We start from the raw sequence: 25,839 nt of genomic DNA on the forward strand, positions 1-25,839 counted from the left end.
GGCCCAGCCCGACCCCCGGAGCAGGCCGCCCTGAATCCCCCGCTACCGCGGCCCGGGGCTCGCCGCCACCAGCCCCATTTCCAGCCACGCTTCTGCCTCGGGTCTCGGCTGTTGCCTTTCCCTCCTCCCCGAGGTTGAACCTCTGACCCTTTTTTCCCCTTTCCTCTGTCTGAGAGGCCGTTGGCGCGGCCTCAGACCAGTTACTGTTTTTCTGACGGAGCACTTTTTGCCACCCGTCAGAAACTTCTCCGTTATCTTCTCTAATATATTCAAAAATCCATAGGCTGTCACGACTCAGAAGGGCTTATTTCTTAGGGGACTGTCCAGTCCAGCACCTCATTTTAGGGATGAGGCCCAGCGAGGCTGGTGATTTGCCCAAGGTCAACCAACTAGCTAAACCTGCCAATGGACAGGTTTTCTTAGGTGCTTTTTACCTGGTCCATGTCCATGTACCAGATCAGGATCTTCTGGCCTTCAGGTATGAGATGTGCCCGTTGCACGGTGACTCACTATTTCCATACCTCCCAGGCCAGCGTTGCTTTTCATATTGTGTATACAAACCTTAAGAGAACCAAACACGTGAAGCTTTGGCCTCTTTTTAGAGCTTACCCATGGAGAAAGGGAAGACCACCTGGACCCACCCTAAGGCCTCATTTCGTACAGCTTTAAATGGGGGGGTTCATTTTGGGGGAGTGGTAAAGGTATGGAGAAAACAAGGGGTATTGTCCCCTTGAGCATCAGAATACGCCTTTGCCTTGGATATGGCTGTGTCTTTGGATTCTTCTCCTGGGCACATTGTTCTGGTATAAAGGTTGCCTCCTTGTGCGGGAGCAGGGGAGGAGTATGAAATCATTGTGCTTTAATGTGTTGGCTTGGGCATTTGATAATAAATTCTGAATGTGCTGGAACCCCGGGACCCATCCACCAGCCCACTGAGGCAGGGTACTAGGGATGAGGCCTGCCTTCGCCTTTAGAATAACCCTGCCAGCTCCATCTGAAACAAAATGAAGAGTCTGAGGTCAGAGTGGAAACATTCTGAATCTTTTAATTCTTAGTGCAACTTTTCCCCTCCATCTGTTTCCTGGTTAAACTAAAGAAACATACAGCTCAGTTTGAGTATTTATAATTCTTTGTTGTTGGAACTGGTTTTTGATTAGACACACACTACACCACGCTGGTATAAGCATTTGGAAATTCTGGTGTTAAGACTATCATAGTCGGAGTTAAGTAGAGAAGACAGAAAATGCAGGAAAATTGGGAAATGCTGTGCAAGTCACTTACTCCTCATCTTCCCAGAGTACTCATTTTAATGGACAGTTAAAGCTTCCCTGGAAGAGTATGTCTCCTGATAATTTCTTCTGACCTTTATCTCCATTCTTTTGGGTTTTTCTAACTGAACATGCTGTTTGTGACCTCAGAAGTTAACGACTTGCTGCACAGAGACGATTATTATGAATCAATGAGGTGAGATGGGAGTCAAATCCCTCTCTGTTGCTACTTTTTCTGTTGTTACTAATTACAGCATTCTGAATACTTCTGTGCCACAATATCGCTCTCTACGTGAGGCAGGAAACCCCAAATCACTCAGATTTTTGTGACCCACCACAGGCTGTTCTCTGGATGGCTCCTGATTTGATTCTTCATTTTTATTATAAACAGTACACAGTTTTTTTTTTATCTAACTCCCGAATTATTTGAATCCCCTAAATGCATAGTCCCCAGCTTGCTTCTTTCTTTTTTCTTTTCTTTTCTTTCTTTCTTTCTTTCTTTTTTTTTTTTTAATCCTTTGGCCGCACCGCATGGCATGTGGAATCTTAGTTGCCTGACCAGGGATCGAACCCACGCCCCCTGTGCAGAGTGTTAACCACTGGATTGTCAGAGAAGTCCCCCTAGTTTGGTTCTTAAAGAGGAGATTACATGGGTTTGCCCCTCAGTTGTTTTTTTTTTTTTTTTTTTAAACCGCTGTTTAAAAATGTTACCAAGCCATAGGCACAGGTAAAACTGAAAGCTCCTTTGTATTGTAAGATTTTGATTTGGCAAAATAATCCAAAATCCAAGTGTCTGAAGGCACAAAGAAACAAATTTTGCTCAGAGGAGGGAGGAGGATGACCTTGTATTCATAGTTAAAGAAGAAAAAGACTAGCTAATTGGGAATATTGTCTAAATTCTCTCAGTTTTACCTGCCTAGTAACTTTAGGTAAGTGACATTTTGTTCCTCATTTTCTCTGTCCCTATAGCTTTTTCATTTTGCTCATGACAAAATTTAGGACTGAGATGAAAGTGTTTTGCTAAGGGTATCAGAATGCCATTAAATTGGGGTAGTAGTAATAGGATATATAAGTGAATTGACTTAGTAAATTAGAATTTATCATTGTTTCATACAGTCTTTTCTATATAGAGCCTAATGCCCTTTGCTCAAGAGTAATAGGTTTTGGAGGGTAGTATATCACCCTGAGTTCAAATCCCAGCTCTCCCTATCATGGAGCAGTTTCCTTAAGTCTCCCTGAGCTTCAGTTTTTATTTAAATAACAAAGTTCCTAGCACAGTGTCTTGTAAACAGTAAGTTCTCAATAAATCTTTATTGCAGTTATTATTTTTTGATCAGTTGTTTACCTGTTGGAGAAACTCTAAAAATCCATGTTTGTAAATTGAATCATAGATCTAAAGAGATCTTACAGTTTATATAGACCACTGGTCTTGAAAGTCGAGTATGTGTGCTGCCCTGGGATGCATAAGGAGATCCATTGGAATATAGGAAAATATTTAGAACCTCTTTTTACATTCATTTTTTTTACGTAAAAAAGGGGAAAAAATTACAAATATTTAATACACAGGTTAACAGCAATTCACATCTAATTTATAAATATACATATATTGAGGAACATTTCAAAAAGATTCTAAAACATTAAAAAATGTTTGAATCCCGCTAATCTGGACCAGTCTTTACTCATATGCTTTAGTTCACTTTATGCTTTTCTAGTAGGTGTTCACCTAGTCTCTGCAGCCCCCTGGGAGGAATCTGCCTTGAGAGACAGGTCATGTCATTTGCAGTTCTGTTTGTTATAAATTTGTCTCACTGTACATTGTATCTGCTGGCCTTGTCTTCCTATTTGGGGACATGCAGAATAGGCCTAAAGTCCCTTCCTAGTAATCTTCAAATACTTTGACGGCTATTTGTCCCGTTATTTCCTCTTCCCCACAGTTTTTCTACAGGTTATAAACATACCTGTTTCTTTCAACTATTTCTGATATGACAGGTTTTTTAATTTCTCACCATCTTGGCTCCTTTCCTTGAAACACCCTCTGGTTTCTCAGAATTCTTAAGTTTTTCAACAAAATCTGAACCTGGTGTTCCAAGAACTGAAATGTAGTTGGAGTGCCTGCATTGTGTGTTTAAGTGGTGAAGGATGAATTTGGATACATTTTATTATGGAGGCACCTCATATGTACAGTTTTGTCATCCTTGTTCTTTTAACAATCCCCAGGAAAAATGGTTTCAATTACATAATCACACAGTGAGAGGGGGAGATTATTTTTCTCATTTTTAGTAGTGATCGCTCAGTTAACCCTGCGTCAGTTAACTTTTGCCTCAAAAATACCTAACATGTTAAGAGTTTCTCCAGGTGGGAAAATAAATGAGGAATGGTTGGGTTTTTAAAATCTATTTTAAAAGTTAGGAAATAGACTTTTTCAATTAGTGAGTGGAAAAAGGAGCTGTTTTGTTGCTGTATTTCTTTACATTATATATCTAATTTTGAAATACAGAAAATGGGAAAAGTTGCTTCTTGTTGGTCTTAAGGACAATAGAGCTTTTTGATCAGCGGGGAAGAAAGTTACTTACTAAAATTAAAGTGAGTATTAAGTGCCATATCAGATTTAACCTGAATAGCCAGACTTGAATCAAGAATTGAACGTAGACCCCCAAGAAACTTTTATATGGAAGATTTAGAATGTTTTATTGGCTGAAAACAAAAAGTTTCTGTGTGGCTATTTGTTTTAACCCTGTAATCCTTTTTTTGTTTTCTTTTATGTATCTTGTGATTTTTCCTCACTTTTCTTAGACAGTGAAACTCCAAACAGATATCCTAGTCTGATTGGAACTATATAGGTTCATCTTGCAGTTCTTCCCGATTCTTGCATTTTACATTGATGTTTTTAGCTCCGTGTGGTATAAGTCATAAGTCTTTTGGATGAAATGGTTAGATATAGGTCCCCTTTAGGGAGTCAGCGTGAACTGGTTTGTGATCAGTGGGTCAGATGTGACGTAATTGGGGTCAGACAAACCTCATTTCAGCCACTGAACAAAGTACCTAAATTATCTGATCCTCGTTTTCTTCATTTTGCAGTACTTTTGTGAGGATCGGAGGTGGTATGTATAAAGCATAGAGTCCTTCATAGGTAGCTATTATTTTCTGATAGTTGCAAATTTTAGTAATCTAAAGAAATATACACAGGTTGTGAATGATATTTTACATCTTTAGTCAGATATAGGCTTAACCCTGAGCCCAATTTTTTTTAGACCTAGTGTCTTGGAACTGATCGAATTTATTTACATAATTAGTGTTAAAGTTGTTTGCTTCTGTAATTTATTTTTCATGAAGGTTTGCTTTCATGTTTAGGGCTTGTTACTTTTTGACCCTCAAAAACTACTACCTTAAAAAAAAACAAAAACTACTACCTTGGTAATCCAAGGTGTTTTGTTTACTCAGTGAATACTTATTAAAAGGCTATAACTCTTTCTGAGAAAGTTTAGTTGTATTTGAGGATGGCAAAGGAAGGGAAATAGAGAGTACGGCCTTTTATTCTATAAGCCACAAAACCCCAGCTTTTTCTCTTTCATCATCCTTTGCATTTTCCAAGTAACCTCTTGAGCCTGATGTCTCTAGTATATATTGTCCAGAATTGGTTGAAAACAGTCTGGTTTCTTACTTGTCTTTCTAGAAGATTAGCATTTCTAATTTTCCTGAATTTCACTTACTCCTTCTCCACTATCAGATGCCATATTTAGGTCGTCGTTAATCAAATTTTTTTTTAGTGGATACCTGTCAAAAATACCTAGTAAAATTTGTAGAAAACCAATTCCAGGGACTTCCCTAGTGGGCTAGTGGTTATTAACACTCTGCTGCACTCCCACTGCAGGGGACACGGGTTTGATCCCTGGTCATGGAACTCGATCCAGCAGGCTGCGGAGCACTGCCAAAAAACATTAAAAATTTAAAAAAATAATAAATAATAAAAATGAAAAAACCACTGCCAAAGCCCACGACTAGTTTTGTCATCATCTGTAGTACAGGTATTTGTGTGATTTTAGTGATCACTGGATTCTAATCGGTGCTGTACTAATTCTTAAGTGTGTAACTCTAGCAGCCTAAAAGGCTCTAATGTAGATGTCATTGAACTTGAAGGGTTTAATTTCTTGTCATTTGTTTCTTACAATAACATGTATTTATGAAAAATTAATATAGGTGTAAGATATATACTGATGTAATGCATTGTTCCTGAATGATATTCAAACCTATCTGGAAGTTTAGTAGTGCTAGATATTTATGGGACTTAGACAGTCATGTCCTGGACCTCGTCTCTGCTGAAAATAAACTCCAGTTGCATCGTTTCTAGGCAAAACCCAATGGAATTTATTTAATTCTTATTGTTTAAAACCTGACATGTAATATTTAAGTAAGTGGTAACAAAGAAACATTCCTGTCAGTGAACAAAACATAACATAGACATTTTTTCCTCAGGTGTAGAATGAGCCAAGGAGACTCAAACCCAGCAGCCATTCCACATGCAGCGGAAGATATTCAAGGAGATGACAGATGGATGTCTCAGGTAAAAGGGGGTGCACGTGCGTTATTCACGTAGATGAGTCTCTTAAATTTTTAGAGTCTTTTGACCAGAGCTACAATGGGGTGTTTTTAATGGTCAACAAGAATTGATTACTGTAAATAAAAATCTAATGTTAGAGATGTCATTCCTAATCACCATGTGATGTTGGAACTGAGGAATATTTTGAGAGCATGGGCATTGTGTACTGTTAATTTTAATAGATGACAGTGTCTCTACAGTATTCTTTCTTTAAGCTTTTTTAAATTTTGAAGTAATTTCAAAATTATACAAATATTACAAACACTTCAGAAGCAACTTCCTATATCCTTCTCTAGACTTGCCACTTGTTAACATTTTGCCACATCTGCCTAATCATTCTGTCTGTATCTGTTTGTACTATTTACCAACTTACAGTTTTTTCTGAATCATTTGAAAGTATGTTGCAGTCATCACAATGCCCCTTTACGCCTAAATATTTGAGTGTGTTTTCTGAGAACAAGAACCTTTTCTTACATAACTACAATACAGTTATTAAAATCAGGAAATTTAACACTAACATTATACTGTTACCTAATCCAAAAACCATATTCAGATTTCTGTAGTTGTCCCAGTAGTGTTCTTTTTTTATTTTTTCTTTTTTTTGTGTGGTACGTGGGCCTCTCACTGTTGTGGCCTCTCTCGTTGCGGAGCACAGGCTCCGGACGCGCAGGCTCAGCGGCCATGGCTCACGGGCCCAGCTGCTCCGCGGCATGTGGGATCCTCCCGGACCGGGGCATGAACCCGTGTCCCCTGCATCGGCAGGCAGACTCTCAACCACTGCACCACCAGGGAAGCCCCAGTAGTGTTCTTTATATCAATTTTCTTCCCAGTCTAGGATCACACATTGCATTTGGTTGTCGTTTCTCTTCATTCTCCTTTAATCAGAAACATTTCTTAGCCTTTGTTTTTCATGACCTTGACCATTTGGAATAGTATAGGGCATTTATTTTGTGGAATGTCCCTCTCTTTTCTCATAATCAAGATTCACATACATTTTTGGCAGGAGTATCAGGGAAGTAATGTCTTCAGTGCATCACATAGAAGGCATGTGATGTTGATTTGTCTCATTGATGATAGTAGCTTTGATCACTTGGTTAAGATGGTGTTGGCCTAAACCAATTCTGTTTCGTTATAATATGGTCTCACAGGTTCTTATTTTAGTCAAGTGGGTTACAATCCACTGTAATTTTGAAACTCATTGTCCAAAGTTTAGCAAGTGGGAATCCCTTCAAGCTCTGGCCCCTTTGCCCTCTCAGTATGTCCCATTGTTTTTTTTAGCACTTTATTTTTTTTTTCAGTATTTGTAGCTTGCTTTTAATAACTTATCCTTTACAATAACTATATTTAACCTTTATCTGTTTCCAACCGTATTACCTTTTGAACTAACAAGTTCAATATGATTTTAAGTCCCCAGAGTTTCCTGTTTTAGTATTTAGTGATTCTCTTTATACTCTTCATGGTTGTATTCTCTTTCTGTTTTGGTCATCTCAGACTTAAAAATCAGTCTTTCAACTAGCTTATTTTGAGTGGTAGTTTTTTTTGGGTTTTTTTGGTGTTTTTGCAGTACGTGGGCCTCTCACTGTTGTGGCCTCTCCGGTTGCGGAGCACAGGCTCCGGACGCGCAGGCTCAGCGGCCATGGCTCATGGGCCCAGCCGCTCCGCGGCATGTGGGATCCTCCCGGACCGGGGCACGAACCTGTGTCCCCTGCGTCAGCAGGTGGACTCTCAACCACTGTGCCACCAGGGAAGCCCCCTGAGTGGTAGTTTTTTATTTTGACTGTTCTCCTATGGATCAACTATGTGATTATTCTTTCTTAATCTTCCTCATTTGTTTATATCTTTAAAAAAGTATTATGAAATATTTTGAGCATCTATGTATTTGCTACTCATCCTAAAAAAATAAAACATTGCTAAAAGAATTGCTGTTCCCTGTATACCCCTCATTGATCACATTTCTTTCTCTTTCCTACCTCCCCACCCCCAAGCCAGTAATTTCATGTATTTACATACTACATATATAATCTCTAAACAATATAGTTAGCATTTTTACACTTTTTAAAATTAATTTATTTATTTATTTATATTTGGCTGTGTTGGGTCTTCATTGCTGCATGCGGGCTTTCTCTAGTTGCGGTGAGCAGGGGCTACTCTTCGTTGCAGTATGCGGGCTTCTTCTCATTGTGGCTTCTCGTTGCAGAGCGTGGGCTCTAGGCGCGCAGGCTTCAGTAGTTGTGACACACAGGCTCAGTAGGTGTGGCTTGAGGGCTCTAGAGCGCAGGCTCAGTAGTTGTGGCGCACGGGCTTAGTTGCTCCGCAGCATGTGGGATCTTCCCAGACCAGGGCTCAAACCCGTGTCCCCTGCATTGGCAGGTGGATCCTTAAGCACTGCGCCACCAAGGAAGTCCCTTTTTGCACGTTTTTAAATGGTAAATAGTATCTTTCTGAATGTATTTTTTTCTGCAGTAATCATACATATTAAAAATATAGCTGTAGTTTATTCATTTTTTTCTCTTTAAGTAGTATTCAATTATTTTATATGAAAATACCACAGTGGATTGTCTTTTATCTCATTGATGGGCGTTTAGGTCATTTATAAATTTACTAAAAGTAGTAACTAAAACTAGATGCCTTCGTTGTTTCTGGCATAAATTAGAAGACTTTAAATGATTAGCACTGACTGGGAAAAAATTAGTCAAATGGAAGAAAAACAGATACAAATATTTAAATTTTTTAAAAAACTTGTATAATATGGAAGGACTAACTTATATTAAAATATATTATATACCCAGATCTTGGTTTTTAAATACAGTTCTCCAATAAAAGGAACCAGGGCTCCTTAGAGAAATGATTGATTCTATAGCTGGAGCAAAGAAAATAAAAATACGGGCCTAGAGCATCTTCTAGTGCAAGAAAGCAAGAAACTACTCAAAAAAGAAAAAGAGAAAAAAAGATGGGTGGCAGGAATATCACTGAAGTGATGGGTCCCTGGTGCATCACATAGAATACATGTGGTGTTGGTTTGTCTCATTGATGATAACTTTGACCACCTAAAAGACCTGAAAGAGCTCCCAAAGTGCAAAGTTGAACATTTTGAGCAGTGTGACAAATGATGGTATTATTGGTTTATAACTGAAAGAATAAAATAAGTGTTCATTAATGCATTCTGCTATAAATAAATGAGTGGATGAATAAATAAATAGGGGAGAAGGGCTAAATCTTCCTTACAGAATAATTTTAATTAATAAATGTAGAAGTAAGGAGGGAAAAGAAAATCATGTATAGAACACTGCAGTAATAATTACTGTAGGCATGATCCATTGATGAATACTAACATTAGTGGACACAACTTTAAGGAGAAACGGTATATTTGCCTAGCCTTAGAGTATCTCCCTGTAAATTACTTTGGTGGTTTTAAGGTACGCCCACATATTTTCTGAGACCCCTCCCTCCAGGAGGTGGAGCTGAATTTAGTGTCTTGTTTCTAACATATAGAGTATGGAAGGGAAAATAACTTGATGGTGGAGAAAACTGGCAAACGCCACCTTACCCAAATGATCAGTATTAACATCACCAGTAATAAGTCATGTTCCCTGATATGATACAACAAGGGCACATCACCTCTGTGGTAGTCTTCCCCCAAAATCCATAACCTCAGCCTATTCATGGGAAAACATCAGACAGACCCAAATTGAGGGACTGTCTACAGAACACCTTACCGCAACTAAATGTGTCAGGTCATGAAAGACAAGGAAAGACCAAGAGACTGTCCCATATCAGAAGAGTTAAAGGAGATATATAGATTAAATGCAATGTGATATCCTGATTGATTCAGGAAATGGGCATTAGTGGAAAAATTAGTGAGATCTGAATGAACTTTATTTTAGTTGATAGTATTCCCTAATGTTAATTTCTTAGGTTTGACAAATGTACCATGCTTATATAAGATGCTAACATTGAGGGCTTCCTTGGTGGTGCAGTAGTTAAGAATCTGCCTGCCAATACTGGGGACACAGGTTCGAGCCCTGGTCCAGGAAGATCCCACATGCTGCGGAGCATCTAAGCCCGTGCGCCACAACTACTGAGCCTGTTCTCTAGAGCCTGCGAGCTACAACTACTGAGCCTGCATGCTACAACTAATGAAGCCTGTGCGCCTAGAGCCTGTGCTCCCCAACAAGAGAAGCCACTGCAATGGGAAGCCCAAGCACCACGGCGAAGTTTAGTCCCCACTCACTGCAACGAGAGAAAGCTCACGCACAACAATAAAGATCCAACGCAGCCAAAAAGAAATAAATAAATAAATTTTTAAAAAAAATCCTTACACCTGAAAATTCTGTTTTTAATAAAAAAAATAAAAGATGCTAACATTGAAAGAAGCTGAGTTAGGGGTATATGCAAATACTCTACAATCTTTTCAGTTCTTCTGTAGATAAATTATTTAGAAACAAAACATTAAAAGAAAAGCAGTCATGATTAAAACAAGTATTGAAGTGATACTCAATACTACTCACGGAGTATTGCTAAAATATCCATCCCTATTCTAGACTTAAGTACCACATATCAAGAAGTACCTAGAACAGATGAACATGTCCACCACCACCACAGGAATGCAGTCAACAAAATCCAGACTATGGGAGAGTCTATAGGTCAGACAGTCATGTTCCTTAAAAAAAAAGTTTGGGAGGTGGTGGCAGAGGGAGGGGGAGCCTATAGATTAAAAGGGATTTAAGAGACAAATTGTCTGGATTCTGATTTTAAAAAACAAATCATAAAATAAAATTTTGTGACATTGAATTTGAACACTCACTAGTTATTTGTTGATATTAAAGGATTCCTATTAATTTTAGAGGATAGAACTGGTATTGTGGTTATATATATTTTTAATCTTTTAAGAGCTACATGTTGAAATATTTATATATGAAATGTTATATCCTCAGTTTGCTTCAAAATAATCTAAGAATGGGGTGGGGCAATAGTTTCTGGAATGTTGAAATAATAGTGGCCGTAAGTTAAATGATTGCTGTATCTGGTGATGGATACACAGAGATCCATTGTGTTATTAGCTCTGCTTTCCTGTATTTCCTTGATATTTTCCGTAATCGTAAGTTTTTTTTAAGGGTGATATTAAAAGACTTGACCGTAGACAAATTTAATAACAATTCGTATCAAAACATTAACCACCTAAAGAAGGCTTAGCAGCAGACTGACAGAAATATTTTCAGTAAATATTACAGATGAAGCACTGATACTGTTGTATTATCAATAAAAATATCCTCAAATATAGATAAGTGTCTCAATGAGCATGACAGGAGCTTTAACTTTTTGTTTCCAAAAAGTACAGATTAAAACAATGGGAAAAGAAAGGAGGGAGAGAAAAATATGAATAACCCGTGCAGGTGCAAGTATAGTAAAATGAGTTCTGATACATTGCTGGCGTCAGAATAGATACAGCCAGTAGCCATTTTGTTAGTAATTTGGAAGTATATCCAAGATCCATGAAAGTGTTAATCCCCTTTGCCCTAAAAATTCCCAGCCTGTAAAAGAAAATGTGTGTGTGTGTGTAAGTTTCTTCATCTCAGTCAATAGGAGGCTTCTGGCAAATCTGTCATTAGGATAAAGAGCTAAAAAAAAATGAATGTGCCACTGGATGCATCCAGTAGGATATTAAGTGGTGTTAAAAATTACGGTTATAGGGAATTCCCTGGTGGTCCGGTGGTTAGGACTCCATGCTCTCACTGCCGAGGGCCCGGGTTCAGTCCCGGTTGGGGAACTCAGATCCTTCAAGCTGTGTGGTGCTGCCAAATAAATAAATAAATGAAGATTTTTTTTAAAAATTACACGATAAAAATTTTTAAAATAATTATAGTTATGAAAATCATGTAGCTACATAGAAAAATATTTCCAATATAATGTTAATGCAGTTATAATGTGTGCTCTTTATTGAGTACCTACTGGGTGGCAGCCAGAAGCTGGGCCCCTTTTATACAACTCATCTTCACAACTCTAAAAACAGAGTTGCCAGCAGATGTGTAAAACAAAACTCGGGGTTATGTACTTGCTTAAGGTCACTGCACTAGAAAGTAGATAAGCTAGACTTCGAACATAGGTTCTTCTGTCCCCAAAGCTATTGTGCCTTAAGGAGATATATACATACGTTTCAACTGTGTTGCGGGGGGATGTGAAAAAATAATGAGAGAAAAAACCCTAAAACGTTAATAGGTACTGGGTTAAAATGGTAGGATTATAGATGTTTTGCTTTTATCTTTTCTGTTTTTCCAAGCTCATTGCAACTACTTTTATACTTAAAAAGAAAATTTAGAGTACTTAAACCTTTAGAACAGCAGAGCTTAAATTCCATGACATTCTTTAAACATAAACTGTTCTGTTGGTATTGAGAGGTAGTTGGCACTTTAGCATACACAGTAGAGAGACGACGTGACGTGAAAGAGCACCTACTCAATAAAACTAGCTAAAGCCTTATTCTTGCTCATCTTATCCCTTCAGTTTAAAAATACTTATTGAAACAATAGTAATTTTAAAAAATTGTTTACACAAGACATGGACCCAAGAGAAAAGAAAAAGTGATCCCAAATCCTGTCACTGTAAAAGAGATGTCTTAATCAGTTGTCAAATCATTTCCAGAAATATTTTTGTATTTTCACCAATAGCAGTGAAATATCTCAGTTTCACCACAGTGTCATCTGCACTTGTATTATCAGCAGAAATACTTCAATAGTAACTCCATCTGAATTAATTCCTAGGGGAAGCATAATTGAATGTCAAGTTTGAGAAAAAGAAACAGTATTCAGACCTTTCCATAGAACTGGGTTAGAGACCTGCTAAACCATCATGTTAATTTGTTTCAGGGATGAATATAAAAATTGAAGGGCTTCCCTGGTGGCGCAGTGGTTGAGAGTCCGCCTGCCGATGCAGGGGACACGGGTTCGTGCCCTGGTCCGGGAAGATCCCACATGCCGCGGAGCGGCTGGGTCCGTGAGCCATGGCCACTGAGCCTGCACGTCCGGAGCCTGTGCTCCACAATGGGAGAGGCCACAACAGTGAGAGGCCCGCATACCGCGAAAAAAAAAAAAAAAATTGAAACTATGTCCTTCAGTTTAGCATCAATGGGTAAAATCTTTTTAAAGGTGTCTTATGCCTTAAGAGCAAAGAGAAGCATGCCAGGCCTAGGTCACCCTTGCTTAGAAACTTGAATAAGACTGAAAAAGCCTGAGTCCCAGTTTGCCAACATTTCACATTTAGAGGTTAGCAGACATTTTCAAAGGCCATATTAAAATCATTCAAATGAAATGCATGCCTTTTGATTGGATCCTAGTTTAAAAAATAGATACATATGATACTTTTGGAACAATTGTGAAGATTAAACGTTAGATTTTATGGGATTATTGTTTATTTTCTTAGATGTGATAATAGTTCTATGGTTTTATAGGAGACTGTCCTTAAGCTTAGGAGATGCATGCAGAATATTTAAAGGTAAAGAATCACAATGTTTGCAGCTTACTCTCAAATGATTCAGCAAACACAGATAAAGCAAATGTGGGAAAATGTTATTGTTGAATGTAAGTGAGTGTGTACAGGTGTTCATTGTATTACATCAGCTTTAAGTATATCTGAAATTTTCTTTAAAAGAGTTGGAGGAAAGGTAAGCTTTTAAAAAAAGATGAACGCATTTTTCTGTTCTCGTTTTCAGAAGGGCCCAGGAGTTAATAGCAGATTGAGAGGAATCAGCTTTAGGGACAGACCAAATAGAATGTTTAACAACAGAGTAACTGGTTGGACAACTGTTCTGTCTAGGCCAAGAAATCTCACAGGGGAAAATGCCAGTTTCTGATTGTTCTTTCTTCTTCACACCAGCACAACAGATTTGTCCTGGACTGCAAAGACAAAGAGCCGGATGTCCTGTTTGTGGGGGACTCCATGGTACAGTTGATGCAGCAGTATGAGGTAAGGTGCAGGGGTGAGGGTGGTCCTTGGCTGCTCATGTCAACACATTCATTGATAACAGACTTGCATTCATTCCACTCTAGTTCAGAGTAGAAGGGAAATCAGACCTACCTGATCGGATTCTTTGTGCCATCAAGCATGATGAGACTAAGGAAAAAATACATTATTTATAAATAAGCTCCCTTTTTTGCCTTGGCTTCCAAGAAGCTTCACATTATATTTGTTTGTTTATATTTGTCCTAGTCGTGATTTGTATTTTACTATTTTCTTATTTGTATTTGCTCATTTATGTTTGTCTTAGTCATGATTCTCAGTTCTTATTGTGTTTTACCATTTTTATATTTTATATATTTTTGTAGTGAACTGTTTTGAATCTTTTTGAGGTTAGGCATTCTCCCAAGGGAAATTTAAAAGAAAAGATAGCTTTATATCTTTTTGGCTCAAGCACTCTAAATTTTTTCATCTCATGTTTCTACTTCACCCTATTCCTTTAAATGGTTGAATAAAGGGAAAGGAGAGTTTATTGAGTTGGCAGCTTAATTATAAATGTTGGTACCTAAGTGGCATCAGGTTGAGCTGTGACTCAAGTCTTGAGCTGAGATCTAAAGCTGCACTGAAAACTGAGTTACACAATGGCATCTTCAAAGCCCTTTCAGCAGTTGGTAGCATACCACTTGCAGTGATACATTGGAATACAGAAAAGGGAAACTTATTTCAGATGCCTCACGACACATTGCAATTGAGGGATTTTATTTCCCACTAATTTCAGCTTAAATAAATCAAGTTTTTCTCTTTTCAGATATGGCGAGAGCTTTTTTCCCCACTTCATGCACTGAATTTTGGAATTGGGGGAGATACAACAAGACATGTTTTATGGAGACTAAAGAATGGAGAACTGGAGAATATTAAACCTAAGGTGAAATGAAACTTATTTTTTTTTAAAGAATATCCTTATCTTGAGTCTTTTGCAGATAGTTAAATTGTCAGAAACTGGTAGTAAAAAAAAATTGCTTCTTTAAAGCGTTATTTCACTGTTGTTCTTTGCTTCCTGCCCCTTTAAGTTAAATGATATTGTTTAAGAACATTCCAAATACATGCTTAATTAAGAATCAGTGTATTGCTTGCTTGGTTTGTACTTGTTATAAATATCTTCTGCTGTAGGAAGGGATTTGATGCTAATAAGGTATGCTATTCTGTTGACCTGAGGCAGTATGAGGGGGAAAGTGCTCAGAGGTGGGCCGTGGGAGCAGGGCTATGATTCACTTGAGGAAGTAATTTTGGATCCATTTAAACATATAAACAGATTGGTAATCAAGGCCTCCAAGTTCTTCTGAAGAAAATTTGAAGCAGATGTGAACAAATGTTCAGCCCAAACATGTGCCCAGTGCCTTATAGCATTATCAACATCCTGAGTTGGCACACTGCATATAAATTTTTTCAACCCAAACAACAAAAAGGAAACAAAGCTGAGCCATTGATAACAGTTGCTGTAGTTGAAAGTATTTTATTTTTGCCTTTCTAACAGAAAAACTCATGCATATTCCTTTCTTTTGTGACAGGTGGAAATTACTTTGGGTTACATAGGAAGGTATATGTCTCTAGGTGATAGCCACCTTGTAAAATTATTTTTTTGGAGAGAAAAACTTTTAAAAACTATATCCAGCCTCCACCCCACTGACTCTTTTCCTTGAGTAGAACTGTGTATTTATACCCACTACACTCCCTTGGGTACTTTTATTTTTTCTAGAAGGTACTTTAAGGGAGTCTTATGATGTCGCAAGTATTTTCCCCCATGTTTCTTAGATTTCACTCTTTTTTTTTTCTTTTTTGACTTGCAGTGGTTTTATTTTTATACAGTTGAATTTATTATCTTTTTTGTATAGTTTCTGGATCTTAAGAGATTAACTTCCAACTGCGCATAAAATAATTTTCTCATCTTTTCCCGCTTAAGTGTTTTTCTGTTTGGAATTTATCCTGATGTATATGAGGCATACATTAATAATGTTTTAAGATGGCTGCCCTGTTGAAGTTACCAATACCATTTGAGAAGTTCATCTTTCCTTCTTTGATTTTTTAAAAAATTTATTTTGTTTCTTTATTTTTGGCTGTGTTGGGTCTTCGTTGATGCGTGTGGGCTTTCTCTAGCTGCGGCGAGCGGGGGCTACTCTTTGTTGCGGTGCACGGGCTTCTCATTGCGGTGGTTTCTTTTGTTGCAGAGCACAGGCTCTTAGGCATGCGGGCTTCAGTAGTTGTGGCTCACAGGCTCTAGAGCACAGGCTCAGTAGTTGTGGTGCACGGCCTTAGTTGCTCTGTGGCATGTGGGATCTTCCCAGACCAGGGCTCGAACCCGTGTCCCCCACATTGGCAGGCAGATTCTCAACCAATGCGCCACCAGGGAAGCCCCTCCTTCTTTGATTTTTGAAATAAGATTTTCAACTAACTAGTGGACATTCCTGAGTATTTATCTTTTTTCTCTTTTTCTTCCTTCCCTCAATTATAGGTCATTGTTGTCTGGGTAGGAACAAACAACCATGAAAATACAGCAGAAGAAGTAGCAGGTGGAATCGAGGCCATCGTACAACTTATCAACACAAGGCAGCCACAGGCCAAAATCATTGTATTGGTATGTGGTCTTTGGGTGGGTGGAGACCTTGATATCATTAGGTAAGGTGGGGGGTCCTTTTAGAAATGTGATCACTCATGAACATAGAGAATCTTTAGGTTGGAAGCAGTTTATCATGCTCCCGAGAAGCTCTTCTCTGATATGTCCCATCGTCTTACTGGTCTCATTTCCTAGAACAGCTGTGGGGCCATCTTTTTTCTGCTCATCCTTGTTTAGAAGTGGAAATCCTCTTTGTTGCCTCAGGTTGCCTAAATTTTTTTTTTTTTTCCCCTTGACTATCTTCTGATAATTTTTTAAGTTGCATATGAGACTTTTCCTAGTTCCTGAGTCTCTTTTTATTAGACCTGAGTTTGGATTAGCCTAGATGTGTTGTTTTGTTCCATGGTTAATATGGTAAAGGTGGTGTATTTATCAGAATCTCTGAATTCTTGAAAAATATCAGAGATTACATCAGGAAGAAAATGGATTCTTCATAGTCTTACCACTAACAGGAAATGCTACCCTTTGTAGAATTAAAGCATTGTCTTCATGGTCTCAGGGATAAACAGCTGTCTATTTCAGTGTTAAAGTTTACCTGTAGATATTCTTAACCTAGCTAAAAATGTATGTTTTTGAGAAATCTGACATGTATTCAGTTCTTTAATGAGATATAGTGTTAATAAGGTAGTCATTTATTCAACAAACATGCGAGAATCACGATGTACAAGGCACTATCCTAGGTCCCGGGCATACAAAAATGAGTAAGACGGTTCCTCTCAAGGAGCTGGTAGATGGACACAGCAATATAAACAGAATTATTATACTGTATGCTAAGGAGAGAACAGGGTATATTTTAGACATAAAAATTGACATCTGAGTTTAGTTTTAAAGAATTCATTGGTTTCCAGACAAATAGAGAAATGAAAGAAGGTATTACAGAGAAGAATGAGAGAGAGAGAAAGGGAGGGAGGAAGAAAGGAAGGAAATGATCAAAGGCTTATACATGTATGTGTTTGTTGGGTGAGTGAAGGAGGGTGCTAGAAGAATTTTAGGGTTATCATTGGAATAAAGTTCAAGTCTGGGATAGTTGAAGGCCACAGCCAGGTCCCATGTTAGGAATTTGGATATTATCTTATGACGGTTCTGGGGAGCCAGGTCTTATTTTTTTATTACATGGTATTTAATTAATTTATGTATTTATTTATATCCTGCATTATTCCAGAAAAGACTACATTCTGGTTAAGAGTCCATCTCTTAAGTACAGTGGGTGGTACATTGTAGTTGCTTAGGACGTATTTGTTGCATGAATGTTGCTGAATAAATCCTCCATAAATATTCTTTGTTTCAATCAGACTTTTGAATTTGATATATGGTGGTGTTATCTACAATACTAAAACATTGGAAATAACCTAAATAATCAACCCCATGGGGGAATGATTGCACAAGTCATTGACTATAATAGCACTAATCATATGACAATTAGGAGGACTGTGTGAAAACAGAATTTATGATGTATTTAAGTGAACAGTCCGAATACTAAACAGTATGTATATTATATTTAGAATTGCTTGAAAGTAAATATGCAAATTGGAAAAGGAAATAAAATTAAAATAGTTGTTACATGGTAAAGGAATTAGGAGTGTATTTTGTCTCCTTTAAAATAATATTTTAACAATTATCAGTTATTATAGAGAAAAAATCACATGGCATACCCTTGATACTCATTTATTAAGGAAAATGTTATGCAAGTATATAAGCTATTTTTCTTATCCTTGCTTGACAATCCCAATAGGTATGGCGCCCTGCTCTTGAGGCTTAATCCTTTTTTATGGCTTTAATTACTATGGTATTCTTTGAAAGTCAGAATAACATATGTATTTATTGGTCACTGGCCATCCTTCCTGGTTGCTCATTATATCTCAACCAAGCTTTGATGTGCCAGCGCTGAGGGCTGATTTTCTTTGTTAACTGTTAGATTCAGAGCCTTATACTTTTAACAGTTATATAAACTAGGGTTTAGGATTGACCTTGTCTGCACTTGACAAGGATGAAAGGAGATGGATTGGGGTAGCATATTCATAATTCTCTGTAGTTCTCTTTGGAACTTTACGGTCACACAGTAAGTTAATAATCGAGGTCCAACGTTTTGCTGAAAAAATTTAAAGCAGACGTGAATAACGCTTTGGGCATAAAAATTTTTTTGATTTTTTTAGTAGAACGCCTACAGAAAACCCGTTTTTATGAAATAATACCTCTTATCATACCCTGTAGGAGAAACAGGTGACAACATTTTTGCCTAAATAACAATAACTTGCTGTGTGGCATCATTAGCTATAAACCAACTAAAAGGTTGGGGACTTCTGACAGTTTTATAATTGGATCAGTTATCTGTATAAAGGCCATTTCTAGTTTGAGATGATAAAACCTTGCACTTGCCATATAAGAGGTGGCTTTTATTTACTATAGTAGAAGGACAGACATCTGATTTATCTGAAAATTATATTAGATCATTAACAAATAAGTTAAAAATGAATGTAGAACACATCTCTGTTTTATACTACCAGATATTATGTGGCTCTGATTCATCAAGACAGCATTTGTTCCAACTCCATTTCTCGGGTGTTCTAGTGTAGGTTCCATGTGGCATTAATGAATAGATGCGTATTTGAGCTAGATTATTCTAGCTATGTGGTGGACTATATGGAGGATAAATTGAAGGGGTAATACCACTGGAGGTAGGAAGACTAGTCAGGAGATTTTACATTAATTGAGGTGAATATTGGTAAGTTCCCTAGCCATAGCAGTGTCTATAGTCAGAAAAAAGAATGGATTGGAAAAATACTTAGGATGTAAAAGCTGAGTGATTTAATGATGAATAGATAAGGTACATGGGATGAGAGACTCAGGGATGTTGGAAGGTCAGTTGACACAGAGAATGTAGAAGGAACATAGTCTATGGGGGAGATGATGAATGGGTTTTTGGACGTGTTAAGTTGGGTGTGCCTCAGGAGCATTCACATACACAGTTCTGAAGCTCCGGGAAGAGATCTGGGCTAAAGTGTGTAGGTGTAGAGAGTACTGGGCCAAGGACAAAACCCTGAAGAATACCAGCAGTTAAGGGACAGGAGGAGGAGGAGGAGCTCAGGAAGAAACCTAGGAGGGATAGTCAGAGAACTTTCATTAAGACAGGTCTAGTCCAGTGTTTCAGAAATCAAAGGTATAACAAGTGCTAGATGGAGAGTTCCAGGGATATTTGAAATCACAAGTAAGTAGGAAAAAACAGTGAGTCTTCTCATCTTATATTCTTCTCTGCTCTTCCCCAGGGTTTGTTACCTCGAGGTGAGAAGCCCAACCCTTTGAGGCAAAAGAATGCCAAGGTGAACCAGCTCCTCAAGGTTTCCCTGCCGAAGCTTGCCAATGTTCAGCTCCTGGATACAGATGGGGGCTTCGTGCACTCGGACGGTGCCATCTCCTGCCACGACATGTTTGATTTTCTGCATCTCACAGGAGGGGGCTACGCAAAGATCTGCAAACCCCTCCATGAACTGATCATGCAATTGTTGGAGGAAACACCTGAGGAAAAACAAACCACCATTGCCTGACTGGCTCCCATCAGTGTTAATAGCGTCCCAGCTTCCTCAGATCAGTTATATCACTGGCACTACAGAATCCTTCTCTTTCTTAAGGCACTTTGCATTGTAGAATGTTCCTGGATGTTCATATCTAGTGTTTGAAGGGGAGGAGGGATTTAAACTGGTCCTGTACATAGAAGGTTTGTTTGACACAGGAGAAAAATTAGCCAAGGAAGATGGTTGTTTAAATTCATTGGAAACCAGAAGGGGACTTTTTAGTTATATGTGTGACACATTCATTGACTTATCACTGTTTTTCCTAGGACAACATCAAGCCTAAGTACTGAACAAAATGAAGATTCTTTCCTTGGCCTTTCTTTCTATGGATTATGTCATATATAATAATAATTAGAATAACACCTTCTTGGCTTTAAAACAGATGTTTTTCCAGTTTTTAAAGTTCATAATTTAGCCTTTTGTTTTTTATTTTGCTTTACTCATATGTATTCTCAATGTTACAGCAACATATAACATCAAATTGAACGTGCTTGTCATTCAAGTATGGGAGATGCTATGGTTACAGGTGAATTTGTTCCACTCTGTTAACCTTTCCCATGCTTAGCAGTGAAAAATAGGTTTTGCCCCATTTGGGGGACTCAATGGAGGGTATTATTTTTATGCTGCTGAATATCATGTCTGTAATAGACCCATGCATGCAGCCTTTCCTCTATTCCCCCTCATCCCCTCTTTTTTTTGGTGGGAGGGGTCCTTGTTAACATTACAAGCTTTTAACACATTTTTGACCTAGGAGCTCTGTTGCTGGAAGTATAAATCCCCAGCCAGTTACTCTCATGATGATATTACTGATGTGTAATTCATTCTTGTGTGGTGGTCTGTGCTATAGAGTCTGTGTAGTGCTATCCATATTCAGAGTTCTGGTTTGTTTTGTTTTGTTTTTCCCTTAGAACCTGTTACAGTTTTCCTTCTTTTGGGGGGAAAAAAAACCCAGAACTCTGTTTCCCACTCCATAAGCCCTGACTTTATTTCAAGTTTTGTAGTATTTTAAGGTGTATATTTTATTTTATTATTATTGGCTTAGTTTTTAAATTATTATTAGTCCAGAAAAATTTGGCCTCTTCTCATGGGGAAATTGTGACACTGCTCTTCCGAAAGATATTCTGCTTGATCCCACTGTTTTAGTAAAAAAAGAACTAGTAAAAAAACACTTCGTTTAACCTTCAGGATTTCTCAATACATCTTCATCTGAGAATTTCTTTCAAGAGAGCTCTTTATAATCTTAATGGTTTGTTGAGCTACAAGAACTGCCATTTAAAAACTAATAGGACAAAAAATAATAGGACAACAGGTGGTTTATTGTTTAATATACCTGTGGAATATGTACAAACTGGATTTACAAACAAATACTTTAAACTGGACCAGGTGGATATTGAAGTAACCCATCAAAATGTGCTCTGCAATGATTCTGCTTAACGTTCAAGTTCAGTAACTAAGGCATATGTTTCTTACTCTGCTTGCAAGGCACATGGCATTGCTTTTGTGTGTTGGAGGGGGATTTGTGGTTTGTGCTAAGAGCCGCTTCTGACTGAAAGGGATAGAACTTGGGCTGATTTTTTTTTTTTTCCTCCTCGAGGCTTTTTCTGGGAATTTTGTTTTTTTGGTTTTTTTGTCTTTAAAAAAAACAAAAACACAAACTTTCCTGAATGTATCATGTCTTCATTAACAACTGAAAATATATGTGGTGTTTACTAAACTTGTTTACTATATTAAATTTTCCTTTTTATTTTTAGTAGCCCAGGTTCTTGAGTTTTTCAAGACAGATTTTTTTTTTTCTTAGCTGAGGTACAGTTCTAGGGAGGAGATTTAATTAAGCCACAATTTCCTGTGTGAAAAGACAGTTTCCTATCCAGGTCTTTTCTGTTGTCAGAGGGAAGGAGTATGGTCCAAACAAACCCCATTAGGTTACTCCTGCAGCATGTGCTTTTAGCTTCTCTCTTGACTAAGGATCAAATATCCCTTTGTGAATTGGCCTTCAGCTCCTTTGCTTCTGTGTATAAACCTTGGATGTTAACTACATTTTATATTTACCAGAGCTATTTGAGCAATAGTATTTGAACCTCTAGCCTTTTAAATAAAAGTCTGCCCCATTGCTAATGTGCAGATACTGAGTCCACTTTCATTTCTTGCCAGCTTTCTTTGCACTGCTTTAGGCAAAAAGTGTTCTTCTGTTTTTCTTTGATTGACACCCGTTTGTTGCAGTGATAGAACTTAATGCTTAATCTTTGGATTTCATATATATATATATATATATATATGAGAAATATATACACACACATATATGAAGTTTAATGCACTGTCCAAGTGAAATGTCCTAGTTGTCCTTGTGATTAAGGGGCCAACTTTCCAGGCAGCCAGCAGAGGTGTTAATTCTATTTGTCTCCCAGCAAACTTCCATCCCTTTGCCCACCCATTCCCACTACACTGGATGGCAGCTGGTGATGGCACAATAAAGATTTCTGCAGTCCCATCTTGAATGTGGCAGGTTGAAGATGTACTGCCAAGGGTGATCTAGGGCATGTTGTTTTGCTACCACATAATCTAGACTACCATGGGCAGTGGTTTGGCTACCACCTTGAGTCTATTTGGACATCTGTCTAAACCTGAATTTTTTTGTCAAAAACCTTAACGCAACAAAACAAATCTTGAGTAGCTCATGCCCTGCTCTTAGGAATTTTGTCGTTGTTTAAAAATAATGTTCAACTTTCTTTATCTTTTTTATTTTTTTAACCTAGTCACTGTTTACAGTTGTATGCTAAAGCCTGAAATATTGTCTGTGCTGTGGTATATGAGCATTGCCAATTTTATATTTATTGCAGCGAAGAAGAAACTGAAGATATAAGAAAATGAGCATGACTGTGCTCCTAAATCTGTGTGGGTGCATGTGGGCGAAGTGAGTTGGGATCTCTTGAAAGGAGGCTTTTTGGGGTGGGGTCTCCCAGGCTTCTCCTTGGTGTTCCTGCTTGGGGATCACTGCTGCTAGTTGACTGGACCTCCCCAACGGAAGTTTGCGATTCCGCTTTGGCAAAATTTCATTGACTAGTAGAACTCATTCTGTTTTAGTGCATATTTCAATATAAATGTAAACATTTCACTCAAACTTGCTGTCTTTCTGTCTCCTTTATCATAGTTTGAATTCCCATGAAGAGAGAAGGGATTTTTTTTTTCCTACCTTATCACAGGCAAATTGGATACTTAGATCATCCTGCTGCTTTTCTGTGGAGCTGAATGTACCAAGCTGACCCTCATCACTTATCTCCTTGGGGGTGCAGAACGGCAGGGTAGGATGAGCAGATAGAAGGAATCCTAAATAGATACGTGGGAATATTGTCAAGTGAAATGTTTCAGATTTGTTAATAGTATCTGGTAGTTAAAAACAGAATTAAGTCATTAAATTGACCTCTTGACCCTTTTTCCTAATTTCAGATCTTTAGAATTTTATTCACGTTAATTGTCCCAATTTCTATAGTTTCTCCATTCCTCATGCTAATAATCACCAGTTCTTCTTTTTTACATTTTGGAATATTTCTTTCTACTGTTACCCCCAGCTTGAGCTTAAGTGCCTCAAATTAATTGGAGTGTTCTGAGTTCCTGTGTCATCTAGGGAGAAAAGCTTCAGGATAACATTTCCCATATATTAACCACCTAAGCAGTTTAGGTAGGTGCATTTCCACTTTACTGTTGGCTGGGAGGCCTGGAGAAGTTTGCTGTCTTGTCAAAGATGAGTCATGTAATATAAATGGTTGAGCTGGGATTTGAACCCAGCTTTATCTGACTTCGAAGTCCTTGCTCTTAACCACTACTCATTCAACCTGGGGTGTCTTTTTAGCTCTAGATTCTGATTCACTGAGTTCATTGCAGATACATCCCTAGTTTCCTTTCAGTTGAAAGTCCTGGGAATGAAGTCACAGTCTTCTCACCTGGACCAAAGGCAACAGCTTCCTTCAGTCTCTGCAATCAATATACTCCCTTTCGATTCCATCCTCCACGTGGCCATGGAATTATTAGAATTTATTTAAAGTGCATTATCTGGCCATCTTGTTTCCCACCTTAAAACCAGCAGTAGAATTTAAATTGTGTTTATAGAGCCAAGAATTTTTGGTGGTACGCGTGAAGGGGTTCAAAGACTGGCAACTGTATTAACATGTCAGGAAGTTCAGATTGACAGGAGGATACTTGGGTAAGTGAAATAAGATTTAAAGTCTAAAACAGGAAAGTGTAAGTACAGTCAGTAATACATGGCAGAATGATTAAAGTAGGAGTTGTCAGCTTCCATATGCTGAGGGGTGGTGGTGGGGGCCACAAGTGCAGATGGAAATACTGAATGAGGGTTCATGTCAGACGTTCAGAAAACACAGCTGCCTCCCTTGCAGTCCACTCCATACATGAGTCCAGACAGTTCTGCAGGTGGGTTTCTGTGGATGTGTGCTGTGGACTACCTCATCTGACCTGGGTGAATGGCCTCAGTCTCAGTATAACAATGGCTGCTAGTGACAATGTGGACACAGTTCTCCTTTATCACCTTCGCCTCCCCAAGCTAACACATCTGCCCCAAGGACAGCCTCTTTAGAGCTGTGTGACCAGAACAAGGGTCACTTACCTGGCCCATTAGGGCCTATCCAGATGACTAACACCACCCACCACGCCAGCTATGATTACAGCAGATTGGTATGCCAATAAAATGTTCCTAAGCAGCTAAAAGTGTCTGTGGTTTTTGCGACATTCGCTTTATCACTTCTCACCATGGTGAGGCTATTGGATTAAAATGATTTACTCCTATAAAAGGATAAAATTTGGAGATAACTAAACTGAGGTATTTTTGTTTTTCTACTTGCCTCCCCCTGCCCGCCCTCCCCATCTAATCACACCAAGTTCCTCTCCACCCACCCCTCCAGAGGCATTGCCTTGTGAGCTGGTCACAGGGTCCCCTTAAATCACAGGACAGCAGTGAAAGCAGCCTGGGGCCTGAGGCTTTGCTGATTGTTTCCAAACTGCTGTGTGAACCTCTTCAGTGGCCCAGAAGTGGAAGAGAGGGTAGTGTGGTGGAAGGGGAAGCTCCCTCACCAGCATCTACTTGGGGAAGGAACCAGCAGGAGAATCCATCCCTGCTCTTCTCCAGCCAAGGCAGGAGTGAAACCTTAACTCAGCTACATATTTTTACATAGCCACAAAGCAAAGAACTTAATTGTTTTGCTAAACACATAGTCAAACTTTCTTGGGCCTGATTTTATGCTATGCCTCTTGCCTCTTGCTTATTTGCTGGCTTATTTTAACAAACCACATCAAAAATATGTATGAAAAAAACAAATTTTACACACTGATAAAGCTTTGACAGCACCCCTGTAAAAATTAATGACACATCAGTGTACTGCAGCATGCTCTTTGATAACCACTGATAGTCCAAGCTATTAAATATAACATCCAATGTGCTCCATGACCTGGCCCTCTTCAGTTCGTTTATATCCTCCCACCTCTTACTTTGAACTTCATGCCAATAGCATTGAACTCTGAGTCTCTGCCTTTGCCCCAAGCTGAGACCCTCTGGAATATGCTCCTGCCCCTTTGCCAAGCTAGCTCCTACTCATCTGTTAAGAGTCCTTCAGAGAGTCCTGGAATGTTTTCTGATTTCTCCTATTTTCAGCTCACATCTGTACTAGGTCTCTCATCTCTGAATTCCCATAATACCCTTTGTAAATCTTTTATCATTGCACTCAATCACTTTTCTACACTGCTAGATATGAATTCCTTAAGAACAGAGAATGTGTT

General features: G+C 38.4%; 2 protein-coding genes across 2 annotated transcripts in view; one reads left to right on the forward strand and one right to left on the reverse strand.

Annotated features, from left to right (window-relative positions):
• Positions 1–4,289, reverse strand: part of ZBTB7C-AS2 (ZBTB7C antisense RNA 2) — a 5,091-nt gene extending 802 nt beyond the window's left edge. The window contains 3 exon segments of the mRNA XM_024751699.1: positions 522–631; positions 1,400–1,432; positions 4,285–4,289. Coding sequence (XP_024607467.1) covers positions 522–631; positions 1,400–1,432; positions 4,285–4,289 — 148 coding nt within the window.
• Positions 1–23,173, forward strand: part of PAFAH1B2 (platelet activating factor acetylhydrolase 1b catalytic subunit 2) — a 23,578-nt gene extending 405 nt beyond the window's left edge. The window contains exons 2-6 of the mRNA XM_024751758.1: positions 5,742–5,829; positions 13,735–13,824; positions 14,624–14,740; positions 16,325–16,447; positions 19,750–23,173. Of these exons, the coding sequence (XP_024607526.1) occupies positions 5,749–5,829; positions 13,735–13,824; positions 14,624–14,740; positions 16,325–16,447; positions 19,750–20,028 (690 nt within the window). The 5' untranslated portion in view covers positions 5,742–5,748 and the 3' untranslated portion in view covers positions 20,029–23,173. The remainder of the gene's footprint in view (positions 1–5,741; positions 5,830–13,734; positions 13,825–14,623; positions 14,741–16,324; positions 16,448–19,749) is intronic.
• The last annotated feature ends 2,666 nt before the right edge of the window (positions 23,174–25,839 follow it).

Source organism: Neophocaena asiaeorientalis, unplaced genomic scaffold, assembly GCF_003031525.2.
Source record: "Neophocaena asiaeorientalis asiaeorientalis breed wild unplaced genomic scaffold, Neophocaena_asiaeorientalis_V1.1 scaffold479, whole genome shotgun sequence".
NCBI lineage: Eukaryota > Metazoa > Chordata > Mammalia > Artiodactyla > Phocoenidae > Neophocaena > Neophocaena asiaeorientalis.